The sequence below is a fragment of the Nomascus leucogenys genome, chromosome 4, assembly GCF_006542625.1.
Source record: "Nomascus leucogenys isolate Asia chromosome 4, Asia_NLE_v1, whole genome shotgun sequence".
In the NCBI taxonomy this organism is placed as follows: domain Eukaryota; kingdom Metazoa; phylum Chordata; class Mammalia; order Primates; family Hylobatidae; genus Nomascus; species Nomascus leucogenys.
In genome coordinates this window covers 32,929,638-32,957,455 of record NC_044384.1, presented here as the reverse complement: position 1 = coordinate 32,957,455, position 27,818 = coordinate 32,929,638, and the positions used below count along the sequence as shown (strand labels likewise).

The 27,818-nt window shown below is 38.9% G+C and overlaps 1 protein-coding gene across 6 annotated transcripts in view; it reads right to left on the bottom strand.

The window, feature by feature from the left end:
• PIAS2 (protein inhibitor of activated STAT 2) overlaps positions 1-27,818 on the bottom strand; it is a 118,422-nt gene that overhangs the window by 33,247 nt on the left and 57,357 nt on the right. For all 6 annotated transcript variants that reach the window (XM_030810489.1, XM_030810488.1, XM_003267553.4 and 3 more), the window contains 6 exons: positions 21,982-22,066; positions 13,274-13,324; positions 13,054-13,144; positions 4,401-4,535; positions 2,433-2,538; positions 1,764-1,837 (listed from right to left, as the gene is read on the bottom strand). In XM_030810489.1, the coding sequence (XP_030666349.1) occupies positions 1,764-1,837; positions 2,433-2,538; positions 4,401-4,535; positions 13,054-13,144; positions 13,274-13,324; positions 21,982-22,066 (542 nt within the window). The remainder of the gene's footprint in view (positions 1-1,763; positions 1,838-2,432; positions 2,539-4,400; positions 4,536-13,053; positions 13,145-13,273; positions 13,325-21,981; positions 22,067-27,818) is intronic.

Here is a 27,818-nt window from a genome sequence, read left to right as displayed (position 1 = left end):
ATTTAAAAAGACTGAGAATCCGTTAGTATGTTTGGCCACTGCATTTTGTTTTGGTTGCTCTCATGTAGAATGGCAATCTGTATGAAGAAAAAAAATTTAAAAGATTCTAAGAAAATGGTACTGCACAACTGTGAAACTCCTTAGGTAAGTTGTATAGAAGACTTTCTTCCTGATACAATAGTTTGACATCTAAAACATAATGGTGACACAAGTTTCCTCCCCATATGGTGACTGTATGTGGAATAGGGCTGGCAATTAATGTTTGCTTGAATATACTAGGGATACATAATAAAAAATCGTCAATATCCAACCATTTTTTAACCAACAAAAAGGGAATTTCACTTGTTTCAATCTACTGTCAATTTTAATTTTAACATGAGAGCGAAGAAAAAGATAATAACCTGAAGACATGAAAAGAACTCATGCCTGAAGGTTGGCATAGAGCTTGCACTCAGAGGAAGTCGTGGGTCTTTCTGCATGCCTCCTAGAGCCTCTGCCAACACCCTCAGGACTTTCAGGTCTTACCCTACTGGAACTGCACACCTCTTCCCTGTGTTTGCTAAGAGCAGGTTCCCAGTATCCAAGCAATACTGATATCAAAAAATTCTATTTCAATAAAGGCAAATTTATGTTTTTAAGTTAATGAAGATTAAAAGAGTGACACTTCAAAAAAAGATCTGCAAATACCACTTTCCAGAATAAAAGAGATGTACTTGTAATCAGGACATGTATATTTTAGCCCAATGTGGCAGCATGGTATATTGGAAAAAGAACAGGAATATCAGAACACTAGAATCTTTATCCTTGTTCTACCAATAACTGTGTAATTTGGGTTAGCCAACCTCATTCAGTCTCAGTTTCTTCATCTACAAAATGAAGACAACTCCTCCACACAGGTTTGCTAAGACAGTTAAATAAAAGAACATACAGTAGAAACTCAACAAATCATTCTCTTTTCTTTCTGACACAATTTCTTCCCATTTAAAAAACTGTACATTTCTCAAAATGGTGGGTAGTCATCAAATGCCCACAAATCTACATTATAAATTCCTGATTCCACGACTTTTCTCATTAAGTTCTTCTTAACCAGAAAGGGATCCCCTCCAATTCATTCACTGCTCCTGACCCTCCCATCTCCTCTTGGTAGTAAAACAGCCTAACTGTAAGTGAAGTCTGCACCATTTTTATGGAAGTTGGTTTTATGTTTCAAACTCAATTATTAACATTCTAAGCAAGCCTCAATATTTTCTCCCACAATTAGCTCAGTGGCAAGTACACAGGAGGATGTGAGAGTTGCTGACTGATTTCTCCCTCATACTTTCTATGTAAGGAGATATAAAAGAAAAATTATTGTGCAATTTAAAAGAACATTACAAAGACATCCTACACATCCTAACTCACTAAACCAAGACCATCAATTAGCATTTATCAGGCCCTAGTCACTTTATTGCTATTTTTCAGTATCATTTATATTCTGATAAAAGGAGTCAGCTCTTAATATATTTTTATTACTAGCTGTGTATTATCTACAACATTAATTACAACAGATTATTCTGAGCCTAAAGCTATCCTCCCCCTTTGTATTCTTTGCATGCCCAAATGATACAAAGAATTGTGACTTAATCATGAAGATTCCTTAATGGGAAAAGATAAAAGTTCAGAATTCTTCATAATATATCATTCATTCCCACACTTACTTTTAAAGGAAAGTTAATCATTTACAAAAAGTCAAATTCCCCAGAATGTTTTGTTGCTTTACTTACAGGGCACATCAGGGATACCCGAAGGCTAGTTGTAGCAATTTCACTATCAGGATCTGCAGTAAGTTTTTCTTTAACTTTAAAAAGAAGAGAAAAAAAAAATTTTTTTTTTAAATTAAGGGTGACAAAGAAATGGAATTATAGAAATATACAGCATCTTAAAACAAAATGTTAAATATTAATGTATTGACAACACAATCACACTCCCAATATAAGTTAAAGAATTATGAACATGCAAATTTCTTTGTTTAAATTCTTAAAATTTCTTTTTAAAAGTAAAACTGCTAGTAAGCAAGATTTTCAAAATTGAAAGCTGTGTAAGACTTAAGAACAGAACAACAATTAGGAGAGGAAGTACCCTGAGCTTCAAAGCTTTTCCAACACACATTCATCACAGTTTTTATTATGCACTATTGTTTGTTTCCAACAATTATTAAATTTGTAAACAGAAAAGATAAAAATATTTATACTTCCTTTGATAATTAAAAACTACTATGTGGTAATGTGTCTACAATTTTACTCACCAGTAACGTATATAAATTAGTATATACACAAGCTAACAAATATATACTAATATATTGATGTGAACAATATTTAAAGCATTAAAGCATCTCATATGCTCAATCTTTTTTTTTTTTTTTATAAATGCTTGGTCTTATAAACATTACTTACTTAGTGCTCTGGAATGATCAGGGTTTCTAATGCCTTTCATTTTTAATCTCTGTAATAACATGGCTGATGTAAGCTGCCGTACAAGATACACAGACATGGAGTAATTCTACAAATGGAAAAAAAAAAACCTGCATTAAAGATGAGAGATAATATTCTCTTTGTTTACATGAAATACTTATTTAAGAAACTCTGGTTTCTAAAAATAACATTCAAAATAACTTCCATGAAATGGTCAATGACTGCGAAGGGGACAAAATTCACCAAGCTACTTCAGTGAAAATAAAAGCTCAATCATTTTAAAGGTATTTCTTGATCATTTATCACTTTAAAACATTCGCTGGTATGGGAACATAGGTTGGATCAATGGTTTCCAAACTATGGTTCTTATTTAGCAAAACTGGTACCTTGGGGGCCACCCTGAAAATGTACCCTCCTATGACTAACCAGAATCTTGCTAACCAAAATCATTCTGCTTTTATCGACTTTATGTAATGGGGCTCTCATATTTTCACTTAAAAGAGGAATTCCACTGCAGAAACAAATTCCAAAGGCCAGTGGTCTGAATTAACACTGCAAATCCAGAGTTCCAAAGTTCTAATTCTGGCAGAAGAGATCACCTGCTACTACATGGCCTTTGAGTAAATCACTCAAATGAACCAGGTATCAGCTTTCTTTTGAGGAAAGCTTTGATAAATTAACTCCTGTACCCCAAATGGGTATTTTACTGACAAGCAGCAGCTACTATAGTATGTAAGACACATGAAGAAATGATAAAAATTAAAAAGTCAAGGCCAGAAAACAACAGCGTCCAATCCCATACCTGTTAGATCTGGCACAAAGGAACCTTCATTAGCTATTTATAGAGCTATGAAGAGACAAAATATAATTTCACATAAATGCTAAAAATAAAAAACCTATCTTCCCATTTTATTAAATACATTCAATTGATTCTACAATAAACATAATACTTTTAATAGCTGCCAAACCAAGTATTTAAAATATTTTTTAATGTTCTTTTAAATATCTAAATACCCAACTTATGGTGTAAATTTTAGGTCAATTAATCATTTTCATTATAAGGAAGAGTATTATCCCCATTACATGGCAAAAGTTTTCAATGTCTACAATCATTTATTCCAATCTCTGTAAAGTTACTCCCAGCTCTGCAATTACCTTGGTGGTAAACACAAAAAATTCCTGCTATAAATAATGCCTCAATTTCTCCATCCATAAAACAGGAATATTATTCTGTTTAGGAACATGTAATAGGAACACTGAAATTGATGCTTCATGTAATATTAACACTGAAGCTGATGGTCAGAAATTAACTGAAATCTCCTGTCCGTTCGTTATTTCAGTTATATAAACAAGTAATTCTAAAATATAAATTCCTTGTTGTATTAACTGGTATCTCAAGATTGACAAAATTTATTATAAGACCAAAAATCAGCAGAAAGTCAAGTTTATCAACTTGAAGGTATAGAGAAAATATTATAATCCTAAGTAAATATTTTTATACAAATGCTTACACGTTATCTGAAATATCAGTTGTTTATAGAAAGGCTAGAACAGATTATTTCTAATCACAACATGTGTACATTTAACCATTTCTCCCCCAAACTGATAAAACTTTATTTGTTCCTCTTCATAAATATTTATCATCCAAAGCTTCTATTAAAATACTAAACACAAACATACATACAATTGTGGTTAAATCATTACCTTAAGAAATATAAATATGCATATTTCCTTTCCAGGAAAATAAAGAGATGATATTCAGGAAAGCTCAGAGTTAAAGTTTTTAACTTTAAGAATCTCCACACTGCCGTGTCTGAACTGAAAATTACTGCTTTTTAGAGATTACAATCCAAAAACAAAAAGAGCTGAAGCCAACAGCTTAAGAAAAAACACAGTAAATCAACCCTCAGTGGGGTCACTGTCCTGCTATCCAAAATGGAGAGCTTTTACCTTCCCAATTTCTGATGCCCAAGAAATGGAAATTTGGTTTGGCACAGCTGAAGATAACCTAACTAAAGATGTAATATTCAAGGGGCGTCCGGGGCGCTTCTGTTCAATCCCATTTTTAGGCGGTGGTGCATAGCCCTATAACCGTAAGAAAGAAAAATTGTTTCAAATTATCTGCAGGAAGATTAAACATTTTCTCCAAGATAGATACAGGATGCTGCCCAATTTCAGTTACACTATTTTTATTTTAGCCTAAAAATCATATAGCCCTTATTATCATTATCAACCCAAAATAGGAAAATAACCTTTGAAAAAAAGTTACGAAATATTTCACAAGTCCAGAAATGTAGGAAAAAAATCCATGTTCCATCATTAAAATTAAAGATGCTGACATCTTGCCACATTGGCTATGAATCGTTTTCCTTTTTTATAGGACACCAAGCTTCACAGATAAAGTCACAACTTTTTATAATGATTCATCCTCAGCAGTCCCCATTCAAAATACATGCATATGTTGGGGGTGGGAAAGAAAGAAAGCAAACTGGGAATTGAGGGGAAAGAAAGAACTAATGAATTTCATTTTTAAAATCTGGTGAGTGATAAAAATATTTTCCACTGCCTTTTCTCTGGGTGGAACAGAAATGGTAATCTTTTAAACCAGGTCAAGTTAACAAATAAGGATAATCAACATTTCAATTGTCATTAAATGAGCTTGATGGCGATCATAATACTGCTATTTATGCTTTAATCTACTTTTATGTAGTCATCAACTGTTTTTTTTTTTTTTTTTTTTTTTTTTGAGACGGAGTCTGGCTCTGTCGCCCAGGCTGGAGTACAGTGGTGCGAACTCGGCTCACTGCAAGCTCCGCCTCCCGGGTTCATGCCAGTCTCCTGTCTCAGCCTCCTGAGTAACTGGGACTACAGGCACCACCACAACGCCTGGCTAATTTTTTTGTATTTTTAGTAGAGACAGGGTTTCACCATGTTAGCCAGGATGGTCTCGATCTCCTGACCTCGTGATCTGCCTGCCTCGGCCTTCCAAAGTGCTGGGATTACAGGCATGAGCCACAGCGCCCAGCCAACCGTTTGTTTTAAATAGCAAGTATACTCATTTCTGATTCGCAGTATATCCAATTCCCAATTACTGCAAGACTTCACTCTGATTTTTCAGAGCCAAAATAACATATTTTTTAGAAAATTAAAATGTCTTAGCTGCAAAAAATCTACATATTGAAAAGTAGATACCATATTTCACTGATGCTAGGATGTCATTGATCTAATTTAATTATGTACTATTGAGAGAGAAAATACTATGTATATATGGCAAAGAAATGGAAGCAAAATGCATTAACATATTCCCTTTTGTACACAAGAATCTTCTGAATCACTTTTCACTCAGTCATTAATGCATACATTTTTCCACATGACACTCTCCTATGTGCAAGCAGGAATTTTAGAGAGAAAAGTATCTTTTAAAACTGTCTTTCATTCCACTAATGTCTCAGATTTCTCTGCAAGTCACCGACACCATTAACTGGATGTGTTAATGGGGATACAATCTGGATCTTATGAGAATTCATCAATGAAAAGTTTTCAGACAACAGCCAGGATTCATGCTTCTTTCTCAAAATGTCCTTAAATTATTTATTAACTGAAAAGCCAGGGAGTACAGCTAACCAGTCATGCCACGGCAATAACATCAAAGTTGTACAGATAAAGGCAACGATAATACATCACAGCTGACACCTGGTCACCAGCAATTTTAAGACACTTCTGGATTTTGGCAATGCTAAAATATGCACCTTAGAACCAATGAAAACTAGTACTGGTAGTATCACACGCAAAGAGGAACACACCCTGTCTACCACAACTTGGGAACACCCTTCACTGTCGCATAAGAGGCAAGACAGTAATTATTAAATGGTAGTCCACATGATAATGGGTAATCTATAACTTGCAACAAAATTTTGAAAATCATTAAAAACGTTTGAGCAGGGGAGTAAAAGACAAAGAGAAGAACTTAAATAACTTGCATTACAATACAGAAATGAAAGAGAGAGACTGTGTGTGTGTGTGTGTGTGTGTGTGTGTGTGTGTGTGTGTGTGAGAGAGAGAGAGAGAGAGAGAGAGAGAGAAGGAAGGTTATGCCCATCTTAAGTTGCTCAAGCAAAAAAAAAAAAGTTGCTCAGAAAAAAAAAAACAACTCCTAAGAAAAGTCCTCTTATAAAGACTCAAGGAACTGATTGAATGAGCATCAAGCACAAGGAGCATCGACACCAGTATCTAGGTAATTTTGAACGAAACTTTTGTTTTGTCTATTTTGGGCCTGGAAGATAATTCTGTCTGCTGGTATGTCCACTGGTAGGTTAACCAAATAAAAATAATGATACAGGGTCTGTCAGAAGGATAGAAATAACTCATGAACTAAAATGTGCACTCTGGAAATTAGAATTTAAGACATAACACTGTCTGACACAGTAGAAAAGGGCAACAGAAGCAGGGAGAGTAACACTCACGTAAGAATGAAGTGTCAGCAAACTCAGAATCATGTTAGTCTCACTCAGCATAAAGTGTTTTCAATCTATTCTGTATCCCATTTGAGTAGTGTGACTTTACTGGTAATTCTGAGTTATCTGATAACTTGTATTCTACCTCAGCACCACCCCTACCCAACCATCAATTTCCTGGTTATTGATAATATATTAATAGTTGGAATTTTATAAAATATAAAGTTTAGCCTTCACACATATTTCTAACAATTTTCCATATTTCAAGCAAAAATAAAGTCAAGTTCATGTGACAGGGAACCAGTGGGGCAAATCTGCAAGCTTTCTAAGCAAAGGCCGCTGGACAGCACCAGCAGAAGACTTTGTGGTAGTCCTGTGACACACTCAAAGAATTTTTTATGTTTCATGCTCTGATGACACCCTACCCTACTTGCAACTGAGACAAAAGTTGTCCACAATTATTGTACTTTAACATTTTCCTCCAAATTTTCTAAATACCACTACTACTTGAATACTTCTAACACAGATTTACTTTTTAATTTTAAATTATGGAAATTTCAAACATACACAAGAAAGGAACAAATAACAGGGACCCACCAACCAGGTTCAATAATTATCAACATGTTGCCATTCTTGTTTCAAATGCTTTTGGCCCCAAAGCCAATCTGCCCTAAAACACACACACCACAAGAATACACATTTCTTTTTGTCCTTGAGTATTTAAACTCAAATTCTAGACATGACATTTATCCCAGGTATTTAACATGCATCTCTAACAAGACTTTAAAAACCCACAGTATTACAACCCCACAAAAATAACCACAATTTTAAAAAATCACCTAATACCTTGTCTTTCGATTCAGATTTCCCAGGTGCCTCAAAATTTCTTTTCTTATCCTTTTATTGTTGAAAATTTTAAACATACGCAAAAATAGAGAAAAAAGTATAATACGTGTATATCTATCAGTTTAGTAAGGTATTTACCCAGGAACAATCTTTACCTACTCTACCCAACTCCCACTCTAGATTATTTTAAAGCAAATCTCAGATATATTTTCTATTTTCTCCAGATGTAGTTTAGTATAGATGTCCTTTTACAGCTTGAATCAGAATTCAAAACTAGAGCCCCACACCGCATTTAGTTAGGTCTCTGAAGTCTCCTTTATTCTATAAACATAACCCCTGCCATCTCCAAACACACACACTTTTTCCCCAATGCTATTGTTCTATCGGAGAAACGAGGACTTCTGACCTGATGACTTCGCATTCTAGATTAGGTATATTGCTTCCTTGAAGTATGAGGTTTGCTGCTCTACCTCCCATATATTTTTAAAACCAGTAATTAGTTGTATAAGCTTGATTAAACTGGGGGTAAAAATTTTAGAAACAAAAAACTTCACAGAAAATGTTGCATGCTTCATATGGTGCTACATCATTAAGCATCATAAGGCACAGAAGGTTGTTTGCCCTGTTTTCAGTGGTGTCAGGACTGATCAGGAGTTCAGGGGATGTCAGCCTGATCCCTCCACTATAAAGTTCCCTGTCAAGTTTTGGCATCCATTGATGATAGCTACCTAGACCCATTGTATGATTATGAATTGTGGAATAATGGTTTTCTAATTCTATTACCCTTTTGATTGTATTAGCCAAAATGCTTCCATAAAGAGCTTGACCACATCAACAGCTGGTCACTTTGAAATAAATGACTCTCTTCCTTCATCAATCTTCAGAGCAGTGGGTTAGTGTAACCTCCAGTGGCTTATTTTAGTATAATTATTATAAACACACTTACATATTTGATAGTTTTGAGTCTACTATAATCATTATTCTTTCAGATGTCAAAATTATCCCTTCTCAGGTAAGGAGGTGCCTCTTCAAATTGGGATGAGTGTGCACACAAGTATGTGTTTTAAAAGAAGAAATGTTGAGTTTATGTCAGTCCTGATTTACTATGAGGCAGGCCATCAGGGTAACTAACACACAGCATCAGGGAACATAAATCCATGAGCTCAGAAATATAATTTGTAAGGAGAAGGGGGCCAGTACTGATAAGTCTTCTGGCTGCACCAAAGGAACTACTTGGAGATTGCTGCCAGCTGAATTACAGCACATATCCTCTCTACTCTTTGGGATCTTTCAAAGAAATATTCTTGTCAACCCTTCTTCCTTTCTTCAACCTTAGAGCTACACAAGTTTTATAGACATTTCTCACAAACTGTTTAGAAGAAAAATAATCCAGCTTCTTAAAATAACTCCCTAAACAAAGAGGGCATTTTTCTTTCTTCTGCCCATTAAAAACATGGAATGTTCTCATCTGGCTGTCAGTCTGTACACTGGCAGCCCTTGGAGTCAAAGATGGGAGATGGTCGCTGCAGCAGGTTCTTGTCTGTCCACACTGCCTGTCACCATCCCACAAGCCCTACTATGAGCTGCTGTCTTCCTTGCACCAAGGGAACCTGGAAAATGAATGCATGAAGGTGTTTTGTAAAACTCAGCATCTTGATATAGGTTAAAAAGCACATATGCTGCTTGCATCACTATTTGATCCTTAACAGTCTAGGGACATGTTGCCATTTTCAAAGTAATACCATTTCACATTCCTATGTTTACTTTGTACATGAAGTATAGCGGTCAACTGCCATGGGTCCATAAAGACTGGATATTACAGTAAGATAATACATATAAGGACTTCCTCTAGGACACAGACAAATGCCACCATATTCAGAGCTCTAATGGGCAATTCATGACTGTGTCAAGCTTCTCCCTCCAGGATTCATGGTTCGATACACCAGGATCACGGGCAAGGGCCACCTATCGAACTTCTTTTGTGGCTTGTTGATGCTTCTTAAAACTGGAACAAAGTCCCTGAGGCTCTCCATGGTGGCAAGAGCTCAATATAACTCCTATAGGGCCACAGCAGCTTTCTTCTTCTGAGGCTGCAGCATACTCATGTAATTCTTAAAAACTGCAGAATCTTGTTTTACATTAAAAAAGACTCCATATTTCATTATCCCAATCAATAGCAACTGTGGATCAAATGGTGGTTTAAGATGTTTTCCATCAGATGCGCATGTGAATTTCTATCAGCTGTTCTACAGGACTTTATGGAGCTAGGGTAAAGAGACTCTTTGGGAAAGGCAGGCATTTGATTTTCTTCGGGATGGCCCTATAAGAGTCAGGCAGGTCATCCCCATTGCCTTCTATTTTTGAAATATGTCTTTGCCTTTCTCTCAATGCTCCATTTCTTCTCTTCCTTCACAACTGCCCATGGAGCTGCTGCAGGCCCCTGGCTCCAGGGATGCCAGACTCATCAGACAAAGGGTGCTTTATGTAGTAGTCAATATGTTCACAAATAGCCTAATACAAGTAATCAAGGGTTAGTGGGTGCTTTGGGACAGAAATCAGCAGTAACTAAGTAACAGTGCCCCAGAGGAAGTACTCAACTGCCTAATTTCTTCTGCCTCAAAAGAACTGGAAGAGTAACAAACTCCAAGCCATCCTCAGTGGTGCTGTAGACCTCCTACAGGAAGGTATCATCCCAAAATGTGACACTGACTGGTCCATTTGGAAATTCTGGTAACTTCTATGTTTACACATCTGTAGCCACCATATTTTCCATAGCAATGCCACAGAGTTTAGGCACAACCTCACACATTTCAGATGCAGCTCCCATCACTGGCACAGTCACACGATGATACAGGATAAGCCTTCAAGGTGAGTCCACAGACACCAAGAAGCCCTCTATAGTCTTATCTTTCATCATAGATAATGGGAGGGGCAAATAGCAATGAGAGTCAAAGGTCAAAGAAATCTTAGCAGCCAGGCGCAGTGGCTCACACCTGTAATCCCAACACCTTGGGAGGCCAACATAGGTGGATCACTTGAGCCCAGGAGTTCAAGACCAGCCTGGGCAACATGACGAAGCCCTGCCTCTACAAAAAATACAAAAATTAGCCAGGCATGGCGGTGCATGCCTGTAGTCCCAGCTACTAAGGAGAGTGAGATGGGAGAATTGCTTGAGCCTCTAGGAGGCTAAGACTGCAGAGTGAGCCGAGACTACACTAATGCACTCCAGCCTGGGCAACAGACCTGAGAGCCTTTTTTTTTTTTTTAATAAAAAAAAGGAAAAAATAAATCTTAGCACATCCAGGGCAAAGAAAAATGGATATGAAAAGGCCATGGGACAGGTGCACAGGGTTGTGTTTTAATCTGTTTTGCCAGGCTTTCTTTGCCACACATGCAGTTACCCACTGGTATCTTTCAGCTCCAAGCAGGGCTGCTTCTTCCCTTGGTTCAGATCTTTGTGAAAACTAGCCAAATAAAAGATAGCGGCCAGGTGTGGTGGCTCATGCCTGTAATCCCAGCACTTTGGGAGGCCGAGGCAGGTGGATCACGAGGTCAGGAGTTCGAGACCAGCCTGCCAACATGGTGAAACCCTGTCTCTACTAAAATTACAAAAATCAGCCAGGTGTGGTGGCAGGCGCCTGTAATCCCAGCTACTCGGAAGGCTGAGGCTGGAGAACTGCCTGAACCCAGGAGGCAGTGAGCCAAGATCACGCCACTGTACTCCAGCCTGGGTGACAGAGCAAGACTCTATCTCGGGTGGGGAAGGGAGGGGAGCAGAAAAAAAGGATAGCTCCTGAGAATCTTGTTGCTAGTAGCCAGAAACCTGACAAACTAAATGTCCCACCTGGGGAAACATGTATGGGTCACGTAAGCAATCCCCCCTGACCATACCTACTCAGCCTCTGCAATTCCCCTTCATTCCCAGGACTGTCTCAATGGATTTCAGTATCAGACACATCTTTCAAAAAGAGTCACGTCAGTGATGCAGTGTTACTCAAGCCCTTTAAAAGTTCACAAAACAAGTACTTCTCAGGTCTCTAAGTCCACAGGCTGTGTATGCAACAAATGAGACTCTGACAACCAAGAGAAGTCAGATCCCTCTGTCTACAAGACCAGGGTCACTCTCAGTCATGGAATTTCTTCACTTTGGGGCTCAATTCTTAGCACTTGGCTCTGGAGAGCCCAGAGTCCTAGATCATACTGTCTGACTTGCTTGGCTACTCATGAGTACTGCTCATATATTTAGTTCAGAGCCCAGTCTCATGTTCAGCAGGGATATTACACAGCTTCCCCATTTCCTCAATAGTTGCAAAGAGTGTCAGCTCTGGTGAAATGACAACTGGGCCTAGTCATGGAGTCACTGCTCTCTTAGTGATTCGGTTACAGTAAATACACCTCCAACTTTGTAGTGCTTGACAAACATGCCATGTTGTACTATTTTTTTGATTATGGCTTTGCTGGCCTTCTTACGGAATGGTATCAATTTAGTAATGTATCCAAAATGGAAACCAATATATAGTCCAGTTCTACATTTATTATTTTATTTTATTAAGACTTGACTATCAGGATTTGAAGAGTCAAAAGCCATCTATTAGGCCACAGACAGGCTGCATGCATTTACATTGTATACATCCTAGGTGCTGAAGCCCATATACTCTCTCACTGCTTAAATGTGTTGTCAACCAACTATCATTGCACCCACCCACCACAAGTGAATGCATCATCAAGGCTCAAGCTGGGAATTTTTGATCTCTGTAGTTAGCCACTCTCAGCAGCCTCTGCTTTTCCCCATGCCATTCACAGGCCAGGCCCAGCTAATCCAGACATCCCACACATGCTGTCCTATACATGAAAGTGCCCAAGTCTTCCCCTTCAACAATGCTGTTTGATATGATCCCAAGAGTGTTTCACAGCATCCTTGATTTCTTAAGTAAGATGCTCCAGGCTCTAGCCAGGTATAGTGGTGCACAACTATAGTCCCCACCACTTAGGAGGCTGAGGTAGGAGGATTGCTTGAGCCTGTAAGTTCAAGTCAAGCCTGGGGAACCTAGGAGGACCCTGTCTCTTTAAAAAAAAAAAAAAAAAAGATATTCCAGGCTCATGTTTTCCATCTCCTTCAGACCTGAAATAAGCCATTTATTATTTATCCAAGAAGCCATGGGTTACTCTAGTGGAAAATAGTATTTAATCTGGATGCTAAAACTGTTCACTGGTATTCCGTTGTCACTGTTGCACTGTTTCTAGGCCTTGTCAGTGTTTATATTAAACTTATATGCAAATCTGGTGAATAAAAAGCAACTTACAGGCAAAGGAAACAGCTTCCCATTTACTTTTATACATAGACTATTTGGATAGTTATCTTCTTGAGGGCAACTTGTCTCTGCCAGGCAAAGTCTGCATTAATAAAAGAAAAAAGTATTCTTAAGTAGTGTGCTCAAACATTCTTATATGTTTTAAAATTCAGAACTACATGCACCTAGTAAGCAAGTATAAAACTAAGGTAACAGAAAATTTCAAACTCACCTCAACTGAACTTGGACTGTATAATCTCTCCTACCACCTGGCAAAAAATCCCTGTTGGAAAGAGAAAGAAAATGGGTTAAAAAAGTACAATGAGAATTCTCAGAACAGTCTCCCCAGGAGGAAAAAAAGGAAAAAGCATTATTTATATTTTTCTTATTCCCTGAAAGGTGATCAATACACTGCCAATAATACAAGCCTTAATGAAATCACTGTAATGATGATAAACCTGATTTGCTTAACTTCTAGCCATGTCTTTATGGCAATTTTAAGTTACTTTCAATGCACAGGAACTTTGATGATGCAAAATTTATTTCAATAGACATCAAACTTGGTAACATGCAAGAAAGCAGCCTAAGTTCGGAAAGAGTTTTAATCAACAAATCTATTTGCTTAGAGCATTCTAATCACTTGAAGACTTTTCCTTTTTCTTTTCTTTTTTTTTGAGACACAGTCTCGTCCTGTCGCCCAGGCTGGAGTGCGGTGGCGTGATCTTGGCTCACTGCAAGTTCTGCCTCCCAGGTTCATGCCATTCTCCTGCCTCAGCCTCCCGAGTAGCTGGGACTACAGGCACCCGCCACCACGCCCAGTTGATTTTATTTTTAGTAGAGATGGGGTTTCACCGTGTTAGCCAGGATGGTCTCGATCTCCTGACCTCGTGATCTGTCCGCCTCGGCCTCCCAAAGTGCTGGGATTACAGGCGTGAGCCACTGTGCCTGGCCGAAGACTTTTTTTTTTTTTTAATATAAAGACCTATTCACTGGATATTCTTATTGATCTCAAGTACAGCCTAAGCATTAGTTTTTATAGCTACTAGAAGGATTCTAATATAGACCCAGGATAAAGAATTAGTGCCTAGAGTCTCAGCATCTCCATACCACGCAACTTCATAATTATGTATCCAATTAAAGATACAGAACCTCTTACAATTTCTAGATGAGAATCTAATGGTCCCATGTAAAATATATTTCATACTGAACCCTCCAAACTCTTGCCACGCAACATGGAGTCCACGGGGAAGCAGCACTGTTATTCCTTAGGAGCTTGCTGGAAATGCAGACTCTCAGGCCCCATCCTAGACCTATAGAATTAGAATCTGCATGTTAACAAGATCCTCAGGTGACATGTATACCCATTACAGTTTTAAGAAGTATCATCCTTAGCCATTGTCATAAATCTTGGACTCTGTCAGAGAGATCACTAGAGTGTAGTCCTTTCTTGAGAAGACTGGAGTACACTGAGCCCTCAAGGTGCTCTAACTGGGCCAGTCTTCTCACTGTTCCCAATCCTCAAGCTCCACTGGAAGGCAGTAAAGAACACCAGTGACAACCCCTTAAGTTCTACAGTCCCAAGCTGCACAACATCGTGCAAATTACTTAACTATTCTGTGCCTCAGTTTCTACATCTGTTAAAGATGGAAAATTACTGCACCAACCTCATCAAGTTGCTGTGACAATTAAACATGTTAACAACACATGTCAAGTGCCTAAATATAAGATGTGCTCAACACATCGGAGCAGCTGGCTGCTGTGACTGTTTCCACTGCTCCCACTGTTCTCCTTACCAAGAGCAGCCTTCTCAAATGGCTATTCGAAACATCCCCATATCCTTGACAATACTGACCTCTTCTGAGCAACCCACATCACTCCACTCATTCAAATAAGAAACATTTCATATTCTGGGCGCTGGAGCTTCAAAGACAAATACGACAGAGTATTTGCTTCAAAGGATTTATATGCTAAGTGGGTAACAGACATACAACACCTAAAATAAAATATGGTAAGTGGTACAGTACATTATGAAAAGTAAGTGCTACAGAAAAAGGGAAAATTTTTGTATTGAAAGTTCAAGGTCATTATCACAATTAGTCCAATCTAACTAGAAAACAGGGTTTTTACAGCAGTGGTTCTGCCTACTTCTGCTTAGTGGCTCCACTGGCAACATGAGTAACTGTGGGTATCTAGTGCGGTAATTCCCAGCAAAAAAGAAAGGCCAGAGATACAGATCAGAAACTTGTTAGATGGGAAACATGATGTGAAGAAAGAGAAAAGACAAGAGATGAGCCTAGAAAGATGGATGGGAGCATAAAGGGTTTTGAACAGCTCACTAAGGAGTTATACTTTATTCTGGCAAGGGAAATTAACAAAAACTGGGAAATACAATGTGCTAAATATCTTCACAAACATTATGAGTAATGACCAAGGCATCTTCTGACATTCATTTTCTGCCAATCACTGTTCTAGGAGGTTATACGTATTGGTCCATCAGATATAAAAGAAGCATTTACTATATGCTAGGTACTGTAATGGGTTGTGAGATGATAAAAATGAGTAAAAGATGCTGCTTTCGTTAAGAAGGCTGCAAATGCAAGCAGTGAAATAAATGCAATGACGCCTTAACAGAAAATAAGTACATGGCACAGTGAGAGACAAAGGACACATTAAAGCAAATCTGGAAAGGCATCACAGGGGACATATGACTTGAACTGGCCCTTGAAACATGGCTCAAGAAGTTTGCCAGACAGAGTACAGAGAAAAAAGGCAGCAAAGGTGCAAAGATGTGAACACCATAGTTAACCTAGGAAACACAAATGGGAAAGCCTAGTCAGAGTACAGGTTGTTAGAAAAGAGTAACAGGAGATAAGATTTAAAAAAAAAACAAACAAACAAAAAAAAAAAACAGAGCAAGATGTTGAAAACAACTGCCAGGGAATGGAGTGTGGACTTTATGAGGTACCATTAGAGTGTGTTTAAAGCATCAAAGAGAAAAAGGTACCATTAGAGTGTGTTTAAAGCATCAAAGAGAAAAAACTGAATGGGCTTCAGAAAGATCATACATAGGAGCTTTCTAATAGAAAGATCTCATAATTAGGAAAACATTACAATTGAAGAGGCAAAAACAAGGGCTTGAGGCTGGATGCAGTGGCTCACGCCTGTAATCCCAACATTTAGGAAGGCTGAGGTAGGTGGAGTTCAGGACCAGCCTGGGCAACACAGCGAGACCCCATCTACACAAAAAATAGAAAAGTTGGCCTGGCATGGTGACGCATGCCTATAGTCCCAGCTAGTCAGAAGGCTAAGGTGGGAGGATCAATTGAGCCCGGACATTAAAGGCTGCAGTGAGCCTTGATTGCGGCACTGTACTTTCAGCCTGGGTGACAGAGCAAGACCCTAGCTAAAAAAATAATAGTAATTTCAAATGAGGGCGTGAAAGCTATTAAACATAAATATCACTGAGTGATATTTAAACATAAAAAATAGTAAGACTTGATGAATGACTAGATGTGAGAAGGCAGGATAAGGGAAGGGGAGTTTCTAGGAGGGTATCCAGGTTTTGGAATGCTGCAACTGAAGAGATGGCCATGCTACTCACCAGGACAATAAGAGGCAGAGCAAGTTATAGCATCAGTCTCCCAAACCACCCAATGAGGTGGTGATCATTATTCCAATTTTGCATGCTGAGAAAGTGAGGTTCAGTCACCTGTCTAGGGGCATACAGACCTAAGTGGTTGGGTCAAAGGTCAGAATTCACTTTCTACTTAGTAGTACTCTAAAGACCATACTAGCTCCCTCAAAGGTAGAGTTGCCTTGCTGAGTTTTAAATATTAAGAATGACATAAAAGAATCAACGAAGGGCCAGACACTGTAGCTCATGCCTGTAATCCCAGCACTTTGGGAGGCCAAGGCGGGTGGATCATGAGGTCAGGAGATCGAGACCTTCCTGGCTAACATGGTGAAATCCCGTCTCTACTAAAAATAGAAAAAATTAGCCGGGCGTGGTGGCGGGTGCCTGTAGTCCCAGCTACTTGGGAGGCTGCAGCAGGAGAATGGCGTGAACCCGGGAGTCGAAGCTTGCAGTGAGCCAAGATCACGCCACTGCACTCCAGCCTGGGCGACACAGCGAGACTCCATCTCAAAAAAAAAGAATCAATGAAGTGCAGCAAACAGACAAGATGTGGTAAATGATGAGTGGCCTATCACAAAGAGGTCTCTGTCAAGGCAGATTCCAATGCCATTAAGGAAACGAGTAATGCAGAAGGAAATATACTAAGCAAAAATCTCCTTGAGGCCAATCTGTTTTTCAACTTTGCATCTTTGGTGCCTGGAATATTGTCTGGTCCATAGTAGACAGTTAATAAATGTGTGAATGAACGAATAAAAGAACAAAAGACAAGCAGGTTTGACGGAAGGCAAGTTCAATTTTAGATGTGTTGTGCTTGATGCCCTTGTAGGTCAAAGGAGAGGCACTGAAAAAGGTGTCTGGAGGGAGGTGTTGGTAATTTTGCAGCCACCAATATAAAAATAACAAAACACATTAATGAATATTATCATAGAGTAGCAAGAAGAGAATCTCAGATTGATTCCTTAAAATGGGTACAAGAAGTCAGTATGAGGAACTGAGAGCATGGTTAAAAATATACTAGTACCAAATGGAAGGAGCAGCACTAAGGCCAAAAAGAGAACTGAATCCAATGTTCAATCTTCACAAGATGTAACAGAAAGAACAAAAAAACCTGGACAAGAATGTATTCAAGCGTCTAGTCTAGATCTTACTACCACTACAGGCAAAGGGGAGGGAGCTAGAAACACGGCTGTGGTTCTCAAGTTGGCTGCATACCGGAAACCTGGGAAACTTTAAAAACCACTGATGTTTGGGTTCAATCCTGAGATTCTAATTTAACTGATGTGGGATAAAACCTGAGTATGTGAAGTTCCTAAATCTCCCCAGCTGATGCTAATATGCAGCAAAGTTTGAGAAGCATGGGGAGAGAAGTAGTTAAATGACACAAGAAGCAATCATCCGAATCCAGAATGTACAATATGCTAGATCAAATAAATCCCTTTTTTTGGAAAGTAGTGTTATAAAATAAAGTCTAGTGAGAGAAACCAGGGCTCCTTGGAGAACTGATCAATTCCACAGTTGCAGCAGAGAAAATACAAGATAAGTCTTCAGCATTTTTGGCGCAAGATATTAAAGAGTGCTCAAAGTGAGTTTCAGGGAGAGAAGTGTATCAAAAGGGCATAGGAGCCAACCTGAAAGAACTTCTAATAGCCACAGATAGAACAATTTGAGCAATATCAATTACTGTAACATTGGAATATAACTCATAGAGCACCCATGAGTCCACACTGTTATAAACGAATAAATGGGCTGGGAATGGTGGCTCACATCTGTAAAGCCGTACCTATAAACCCAATAGATTGGGAGACAAAGGAGGGAAGATCACTTGAGCATAGGTGTCTGAGACTAGCCGAGGCAATACTGTGAGACCCCATCTCTACAAAAACCACAAAAATTAGCCAGGTGTGGTGTTGTGCACCTGTAGTCCTAGCTTCTTGTGGGGCTGAGATGGGAGGATCATTTGACCCCAGGAGGTCAAGGATTCAACAAGCCATGATCACCACCACTACACTCCAGCCCGGGCAACAGAGCAAGACCTTCTCTCAAAAATAAAATAAAATGAAAGGCCGGGTGTGGTGGCTCACACCTGTAATCCCAACACTTTGGGAGGCCGAGGCGGGCAGATCACCTGAGGTCAAGAGTTCAAGACCAGCCTGACCAACATGGTAAAACCCCTTCTTTACCAAAAATACAAAAATTAGCCAGGCGTGGTGAAGAATCGCTTGAACCTGGGAGGCAGAGGTTACAGTGAGCCAAGACTGTGCCACTGCACTCCAGCCTGGGCAACAGAGCGAGACTTTGTCTCAAAAAATAAACAAACAAACAAAACAATGAATGAAAGAAAAGGAGACAGCTCCTCCTTGTAAAAATAAAATAACCCCAATGTAAAAAAGATTAAGGACAACAGAACACAAGAATGTTTTTGCTAAAGTAACCACTAAAGCCAAGATTCACAAGTGAACACTAAATTAATCGGCAAAAGTTTGAGGAAAAACAGAATACTAGGTGCCTAGTTGCAAAGTTATCTTCACAAAATATTTATCATTAACAAAGGAACAAACAGTAACTTTACAGTGCAGATACCTGGCAGCAAGTATCAGCCAAGTGATTAAGGTTAACATCACCAAAAATAAGATATCAATATTATGTTGCCTGATATGGTACCCTGAGAAGGGCACATAACTTGAGGTATTCTTTTCAAAAATGCATAACCTCCATCTAATCATGGCAAAACATCAACCATACCCCCAAATGAGAAAGAGTCTACAAAACACCTGACCAGTACTCTTCAAAGTGTCACACTGTGAAAGACAAAAAAAAAAAAATAAAAAAAAAAAAAGGAAAAAAAAAACTAAGAAACTAACAGATTGAAGCAGAGTAGGATGACTCAACAATTAAATGTAATTTGGGACTGTATCTAGGAACAGAAGACATTTATTGGCCAAAAAACTGGTGAAATCTGAATAAAGTCTGTAGTTAATGGTACTGTACCAATGTTCATTTCATGGTTTTGATCATTGTACTATGGTGATAAAAGATTTAATATTAAAGGAAACTGGGATAAAGAATATATGTACTATTTCTATAATTTTTATCTAAATAAAAATTACTACAAAATATAAAGTTTTTATGCCGGGCATGGTGGCTCATGCCTGTAATCCCAGCAATTTGGGAGGCCGAGACAGGTGGATCACTTGAGGCCAGGAGTTCAAGACCACCCTGGCCAACATGGCGAAACCCCGTCTCTACTAAAAACGCAAAAATTAGCCAGGTATGGTGGCACTTGCCTGTAGTCACAGCTACTCAAGAGGCTGAGGCAGGAGAAACCGGGAGGTGGAGGTTGCAGTGAGCCGAGATCATGCTACTGCACTCACTCCAGCCTGGATGACAGAGCGAGACTCTGTCTCAAAAAAAAAAAAAAAAAAAAAAAAAAAAAAAAAAAAAAAAAAAAAAAAAAAAAAAAAAAAATTACGTAATTAAGTACAGAATTTCCCAAACTTACTCAACTGCAACAATCTTATTTTTGAAAAACTCTTATTATCATCTCAAAGAGTGTTCTAATGGATAGTTGAAAAGGAAGTAAACACCTCTAATTTACTCAATTCCTTGCTCTGCTTTTAACATTACAGTCCCCAAAAATCATTAACCTCCAGAAGCCTTAGTTTTATTATGCTGAATCTTTTAAGAATGCAACTTTAAAGTCATATAAATAATATTTTGTTAACACTAAAGGTGTGTGTGTGTGTATACATATATACATATGTATATATATACACACATATATACGTATATATATACATACACATATATATACAGATATATACACACATATATATACACACACACATATATATATATATATTCTTTTGAGATAGAGTTTCACTCTTGTTGCCCAGGCTGGAGTGCAGTGGTGCGATCTCGGCTCACTGCAACCTCTGCCTCCTGGGTTAATGTGATTCTCCTGCCTCAGCTTTCCGAGTAGCAGGGATTACAGGCGCCCACCACCATGCCTAGCTAATTTGTTGTATTTTTAGTAGAGACAGGTTTTGCCATGTTGGCCAGGCTGGTCTCAAACTCCTGAACTCAGGTAATCCACCCACCAGAGCCTCCCAAAGTGCTGGGATTACAAGCATGAGCCACCGCGCCCAGCCTTTTTAAAAATATTTTTAATTGGAAAATTAAATGCTACAGATTTCCTTTTCTTTCTTCTTACATCTCTTAGTTCATCTGCTCTTTACAAATGGGTCTACCAATACTTTGCATAATTGTTTTCATATATCTAGTAATTTTTTGGTCAGGATGACTATACAGCTCACTTTACCCATAACTGCCTCAGTTTATGTTCTTATCCCAGAATAATTATTAGTAATGTTTACTTTCACTCTCAAAAATGCCCCAGTTTGGAATGATAAAGCTTACGGTCACCCCGTCTTTGGGCTACTATAAATTCTTTTTATATTGCTTTACCTAATTTTTTTTTTTTTTCAGACGGGGTCTTGCTTTGTTGCCCAGTCTGGAGTGCTGCAGCACGATCACAACAGCTCACTGCAGGCTTGACCTCCCAGGCTCAAGTGATTCTCCCACCTCAGCCTCCTGAGTAGGTGACACTAATTTCTGTATTTCTTGTAGAGACAGGGTTTCACCATGTTGCCCAGGCTGGTCTGAACTCCTGGGCTCAAGTGATACTGCCACCTCCCAAAGTGCTAGGATTACAGGCACGGGCCACCATGCCCAGCCCGGGAATAAATTTTTCATTTAAAAAAGTATTGCCAAATATAACAAAAAGTAATCTGAAAGACATTGAGGTTTTATTCAAAGGTTAAAAATTTTATTCTAATACACAGTATTTACTAAATATTTGGCTGACTTTAGTCAAAGTATACTACCCTTTCATAAGAGAAACAAGTCAACTGTTATGGACTGAATTGTGTATCCCCAAAATTCATATGTTGAAGTCCTAACCCCCAATGTGACTGTATTTGGAGACAAGGCCTTTAAGGAGGAAATTAAGGTTAAATAAAGCCACAGGGTAGGTCCCTAATCCAATATGACAGTGTCTTTACAAGAAAAGAAAGACACCAGGGATGTACTAGTACAGAGAAAAGGCCATCTGAGACGTGCAAGCCAAGGAGAAAGGCTTCAGGAGAAATCAAACCTGCCAAAACCTTGATCTTGGACAGAAGCCTCTAGCATTTTGAGAAACGAGAGTCTGTTGTTTATGCTGTCCAGTCTGTGAAATTTTGTTATGGCAGCCCTACAGGTGAATAAACCAATATTCATGAGAAATATATTCCAAATATTCCTCTTACCTGGATATGCATATCTCTCTAACTTGTTGAGGTGTCAAAGCAAAAATAAAAAACTTCTCTTGAAATCGCTGAATACTGCTTTGAACTGGGAAGAAAAAAAAAAAGAAAGATAGTATTTCAATAACAAATCCAACACTACAACCACCTGCAATAACCAGGCATTTTTTATAAAGTACCTGCCAAATTCTGAAACGTTATGGTTAAAATACTCCAAAATCAGGAAGTACTAAACTGCATTCATCTTGGAATCATGAGTAAAGTCACTACAAAGGGGTTTCTTTAACGTTAAGTATGTAACCATTCTTTATTTTAAAATACTAATGCAGGCTGGGTGCAGTGGCTCACACCTGTAATCCCAGCACTTTGGGAAGCCAAGGTGGGTGGATCACCTGAGGTTGCGAGTTCGAGATCAGCCTGACCAACATGGAGAAAGCCCATCTCTACTAAAAATATAAAATTAGCTGGGCATGGTGGTGCATGCCTGTAATCCCAGCTACATGGGAGGCGGAGGCAGGAGAATCGCTTGAACCCAGGAGGCAGAGGTTGCAGTGAGCCAAGATTGCACCACTGCACTCCAGCCTGGGCAACAAGAGTGAAACTCCATCTCAAAAAAAAAAAAAAAAAAAAAAAAAAAAAAAAAATACTAATGCACAGTAAAAATATAACAAAACCCTTCAATATTACATTTCATTCTTAACTATAATATTATCTAATGAAAGGAAGTCAAAATGCTCCCCAGGAGAACTCTATTCAAGAATTAAATGCTTTTTATTTTTCTTTGTTGTATTTTGCTTTTGGTGCTCTGTATTTAATTACACAAAACACTCATATAAGAAAATTTTGAATGTCAAAACTTTTAAGTTTTGAAGATTCCTAATTTGCATACAAAAGTCTGCCCAGTTAAAAAATATTGCTTAATGAAGTCATCCTTATGTATATTATTACCTGAAATGTATTTATGACTTCACAAAAACCTGTAATAGGTTAATAATGAATTATTCAATAATGTTCTAGTGTCCATTAAAACAAACAAAAAAGTTAATATATATAGAGGCCTCAAGTCTTTTGCTTCCTAACAATTGCAACATCACACAAGTAAAGGCAAAATGGGGCCGGGCACAGTGGCTCACACCTGTAATCCCAGCACTTTGGGAGGCCGAGGCAGGCGGATCACTTGAGGTCAAGTGTTCAAGACCAGCCTGGCCAACACGGTGAAACCCCATCTCTACTAAAAACACAAAAATTAGCCAGGCATGGTGGCATGTGTCTGTAATCCCAGCTACTCCAGAGGCTGAGGCAGGAGAATCGCTTGAACCTAGGAGGTGGAGGTTGCAGTGAGCTGAGATTGCACCATTGCACTACAGTGATAGTCTTCAAAAAAAAAAAAAAAAGGCAAATGGTCCTTGTATATAACACTGTCCAGTTTTCCTGCTACATGAAGATAAAAAAGATGCCAGTTGGATATCCAATGTCAGAGAGGTTCAACCACAAGTCACATCAAGTCAGAAAAATATTAATTCCCTAGCTAAAATATTCTTTTAAGCACAGTTTATTATAGCAATTATTCTCCTAGAAATCATGTCACAAAACGGTTCATATTTTTTCCGAACACTTTAAAAAGGAGGGAAGACGGAGATGCCATTTATGATGAAGGCCAAAAAGTAAAATAAAACTTTGGATTATAAACATAATTATGGAGCATCAAACACAGAAACATAAGTAAGCCTCTCCATTTATCCAGTTCCTATTCACTCCTCAACCCTTTTTTTCTTGTTCGGACTCCACTTTTCACTCTCTATCTGTGGCTAAGGTCACCAATGACCTCTTAACTGCCAAATGTAATAACGTGTATTTTGAAATTACAAGTAAACATGCTGTATTTTAGTCGTAATTAATTAATGACATGAGCATCCAGTCTCTTGAGCCAGAAACTTCAAAAGGTCTAATGTAAGTACAAATGGAGAACTAAAAAAAGACAGTGCAAAATGAGGCATTAAAAAAGAAAACTACTTGCAGAAATAATGAATCAATAATTCTACCTTTGATGGAGGGGGAAAAAGGATTTACAAATCAAACTCCATGTAAAATAATACAAAGAAAACTACCTAGTAACATCATAGTCAAACTACTGATTATGTCTGATTAATCTTGAAAGCAACAAGAGAAAAAAGAAACAAGGGAACAATATAATTCAAGGCCAACTTCTCATCCGAAGCAATATAGGCCAGAAGGTATCTTTAAAGTGGTGAAAGAACAAACTCAACTGAAAATTCAATACCCTTCAAAAGCAGGGTGGAAGAATAACTTTTCAGATAAATAGAAGACATAAGAATTTGTTGACAGCAGACATGCATTACAAGAAATGTAAAACAAAATCACCAGGATTATTTAAAAACATATAAATTCAAAACTGCATCTCTGGGAATGAAAATCATACAGTAAATAGGTGTAAATGTAAAACAGTATGCTGTATTTTCTTCTTGTAATTTCCTTCAAAAAACTGTTGACAGCTAAAGTGATAGCATTGAAAGGCAGGATTTCTAACACAGGGAGGAAATATGAGAACAGCAAAAAGAATGGAGGGGGTAGATAAAGGAAATTATCTCCTCCACAGTTGTGTTTCCTGCTTTTATCTGATAAACCTGATTAACTAAATCTCTCTAAAGACCAATCCACTCTTCGCGTGCCAAAAGCAGCAGGTATCTACACCTGTAAAGTTGGGCACAAGACCCTCTGTGAATTCACCAGGATAAATGCCAATATTTGAGGCTCTGTCTGAATGACTGGAGTCAACCTACCCTGAAGTTTCCAAAAACCATGAACCTTAACATTTGAAAAGAGAATGGTTCCACAGTCATTTTGTACATGTATGTTCAACATGTACTTTTATGTCAAACTGTACTTACATGTTGCACATATGCAACATATATGTATAATTTATGGAACTGGCAGCTTAATGTTAGTCTGTGTCATAAAAGACATATTCTTGGTGTGCCTTTTATTTTTCTGACCTATCTCTGACTTTACCTATATTTGCTGTCAAATTTTCAATCCAGATTATGATCTCAAATAACCACCCTGTATCTATAGAAAAATGGATCTGTGTCATTGCTATATACTATAACCAGACTCCAGGAACTTACAGCAACAAAAAATAGCACATATGCTAATAAAAATCTAATTTGTATTAACATTGACAGTTCTTAGGTAAGTCAATTTTATGACAGAACAGCAGCCAAAAGCATACCAAACTTTCCATAAAGTAAATCTGTTAGTTAAATGGTCATTTTAACATAAACCATGAGAAAGAATGCAGGATGCAAAGTAAAGTATGCAGGTTTTGCAGTTTATTTTCTCCCCATTGTCTACAATTTGGGAATCAGAAAACCAATTCTGCAGAGATTCCATGAATGCCTTTAAGAGTACATGAAATGAAAAAAGATCATGGCTCAAGGGCATGAATTAAATGTGGCTTTATTCAAACCTTTCCTTTTTCAATAACCCTTCATAATGTAGATTCTATTTTCCAAATATAACCACATTATCTCCCATCATGTCCTCCTTTTCATGTAAACTTGACATTCTTCCAATTGAGTAGTGGGGTCTTTATCACGCTCCCTTTGAATCTGAATGACCTTTTGTAATAGCATCAACCAACAGTGTACAGTTTAAGTGATGCTATACAGCTCCAAGGCTGAACCATAAAAATACCACACACATCTTCCTTGCTCTGTGGGGACACTCATTCTTGGAACCTAGCTCTCATGCTATAAAGAAGCCCAAATTAGACCACGTGAAGAAGCCACATACGGGTATTCCAGCCCACAGCCAAGCTAAGTCCACGTCATCAGGTGGCATAGCTGCCAAACACGTCAGGGAAGATGCCTCCAAGTGATCTGAGCTTCTAGCCAAGTGCGCCTCAAGCATATGTCTTCTCAGCTAAGACCCCAGAGATCTTGGGATAAGAAACAAGCCAACCACACACTGCCTTTCCAAATTCCTGACCTAAGGAATCCATGAGCATGTCAGACACAGTAAGTTCCTCTTCAAAGGTTTAATTTCTGACTTCCTTGTTCTTTGTTCTTGAGCTCAACTTCCTTGTCCCTTCTCCTAAGCTATCTGCTCTGTAAACAACTTCTTCTACCAGTCCCAATCTGTAAACTCACATCTCTTCCTTATTTGGAAAGAGTCCTCTTTACTCCTGGCTACCCATTCCGTAAGCTCCCCCTCCTGCCGAAACAGCTCTCCCTGCCGAAACTACCCTTCCCGCCTTTGCCGCACCCTGACATGCCCAAACGTGCCTTGTACTGTAACAGACAGCCTCTCCCTTCCCACCTAATTAGCCATATTCAATTTTAAATGGTAGCCAATCGGGTCAGTGTAGATTGTGCGGTCTGACTCCAGCCAATGGGGAAAGGACACAGAACCACGGATTAACCGTGTTAGGGATAAAAACCCCTTCGCTCCTTTGTTTGGTGTGCTCTCGCAGTGGCCAGAAGTGCGACCAGCACCCTTCTGCAGAAGTAAATTTGCTTTGCTGAGAAATCCTTCGTTTGGCGTTTGGGTGCTTGTTTTCCCTGCTACTCCAAGCTCTTGTTTCTAACTTGGGGGCTCATCTGTGATTGCCTTACTCATCCAGGAAGAGGTCCCTGACCATCTCTCATGAGGAAACATGTCCCCCTGCCTCACTGTGGTGGCCTCACGGATGAGGGATCAAGACCTCCCCCAGCATGACGAATAAACCTGGACTCTCAGCAACGCGGGTGAAAAGGATCCTCACACACCATGGCCACCAAGTAACTCTGTGCACAAACCAAGGTAAGAAAAGTCATGGGGGCGACAAAGTATTTCCTTGGTGGTTGGGACAACTTGGAGGTTGAATGTGTGTGAATGAGATGTAAAATTAAGCACAAAGCAAGCGTGGAGTCTGGAGCTGCAGTTCCGTGGTCACCTCATACGGCTTATGGCAGATTCCTGTTATGGGGCTTATACCGACACACCGATGCTAAGAGGGACTTAAATTCCCACGAGGGAAGCAGCCAGAGAAGGACAAAGCAAAGGAGAGTGAAAAAGACCTCCAGTAGAGGGGGGTTAAGCCTCTAGAGAAGGGAAGGCAAGAAATCTCTAATACGAGGAGGGATTGAGCCTCAGCAAACCTCTAGAGAAGGGAAGGCAAGAAATCTCTAATACGAGGGATTGAGCCTCAGCAAGCCTCTAGAGGAGAGAAGGCAAGAAATCTCTAACATGAGGCATTGAGCCTCACATCAAACCTCCAGGATGGGAAACACCCCAAGTAAGACAGGAAATGAAAGATATAAAGCTAGTGATGATAACAACATTCCCTCTGGTAGTCCCTTAGGTCTCATGTTAACATATTGGAGGGACAGTGAAAGGACTAAACATAAGAAAAAACAACAAATGATAAAATATTGTTGTTTCATTTGGACCATAGAGCTCACCCTCAAACCCTCAGTTTTCTGGCCAAAGTTTCCGTCAAATGAGGATTGGATTTATCAACTTCTAATAGAGTATGTCAATGACAAGAGTCCCATCTGCCAGGAGGAAGTAGATTATGCCCTGTGTTGGCAGCAGGGACCCGTCCTTCTTTACCCCCTAAAAGCTATAGGAAGTAAGCCAGAAATCAGTTCCTCTGAGGAAAGTAAGACCTCTACCCCAAAACAATCCACCAATGTATGAGACCCACCAGACCACCTACCTCTGGCCAAATCCCCCACCCCAAGCGGGTGCACATGACCCCCTTCACTCAATTCCTCCTCCATATAACCCTGAGTCAATGCCTGCCCCAATGCCCCGTGACCTCCCTAACCACACGTCTG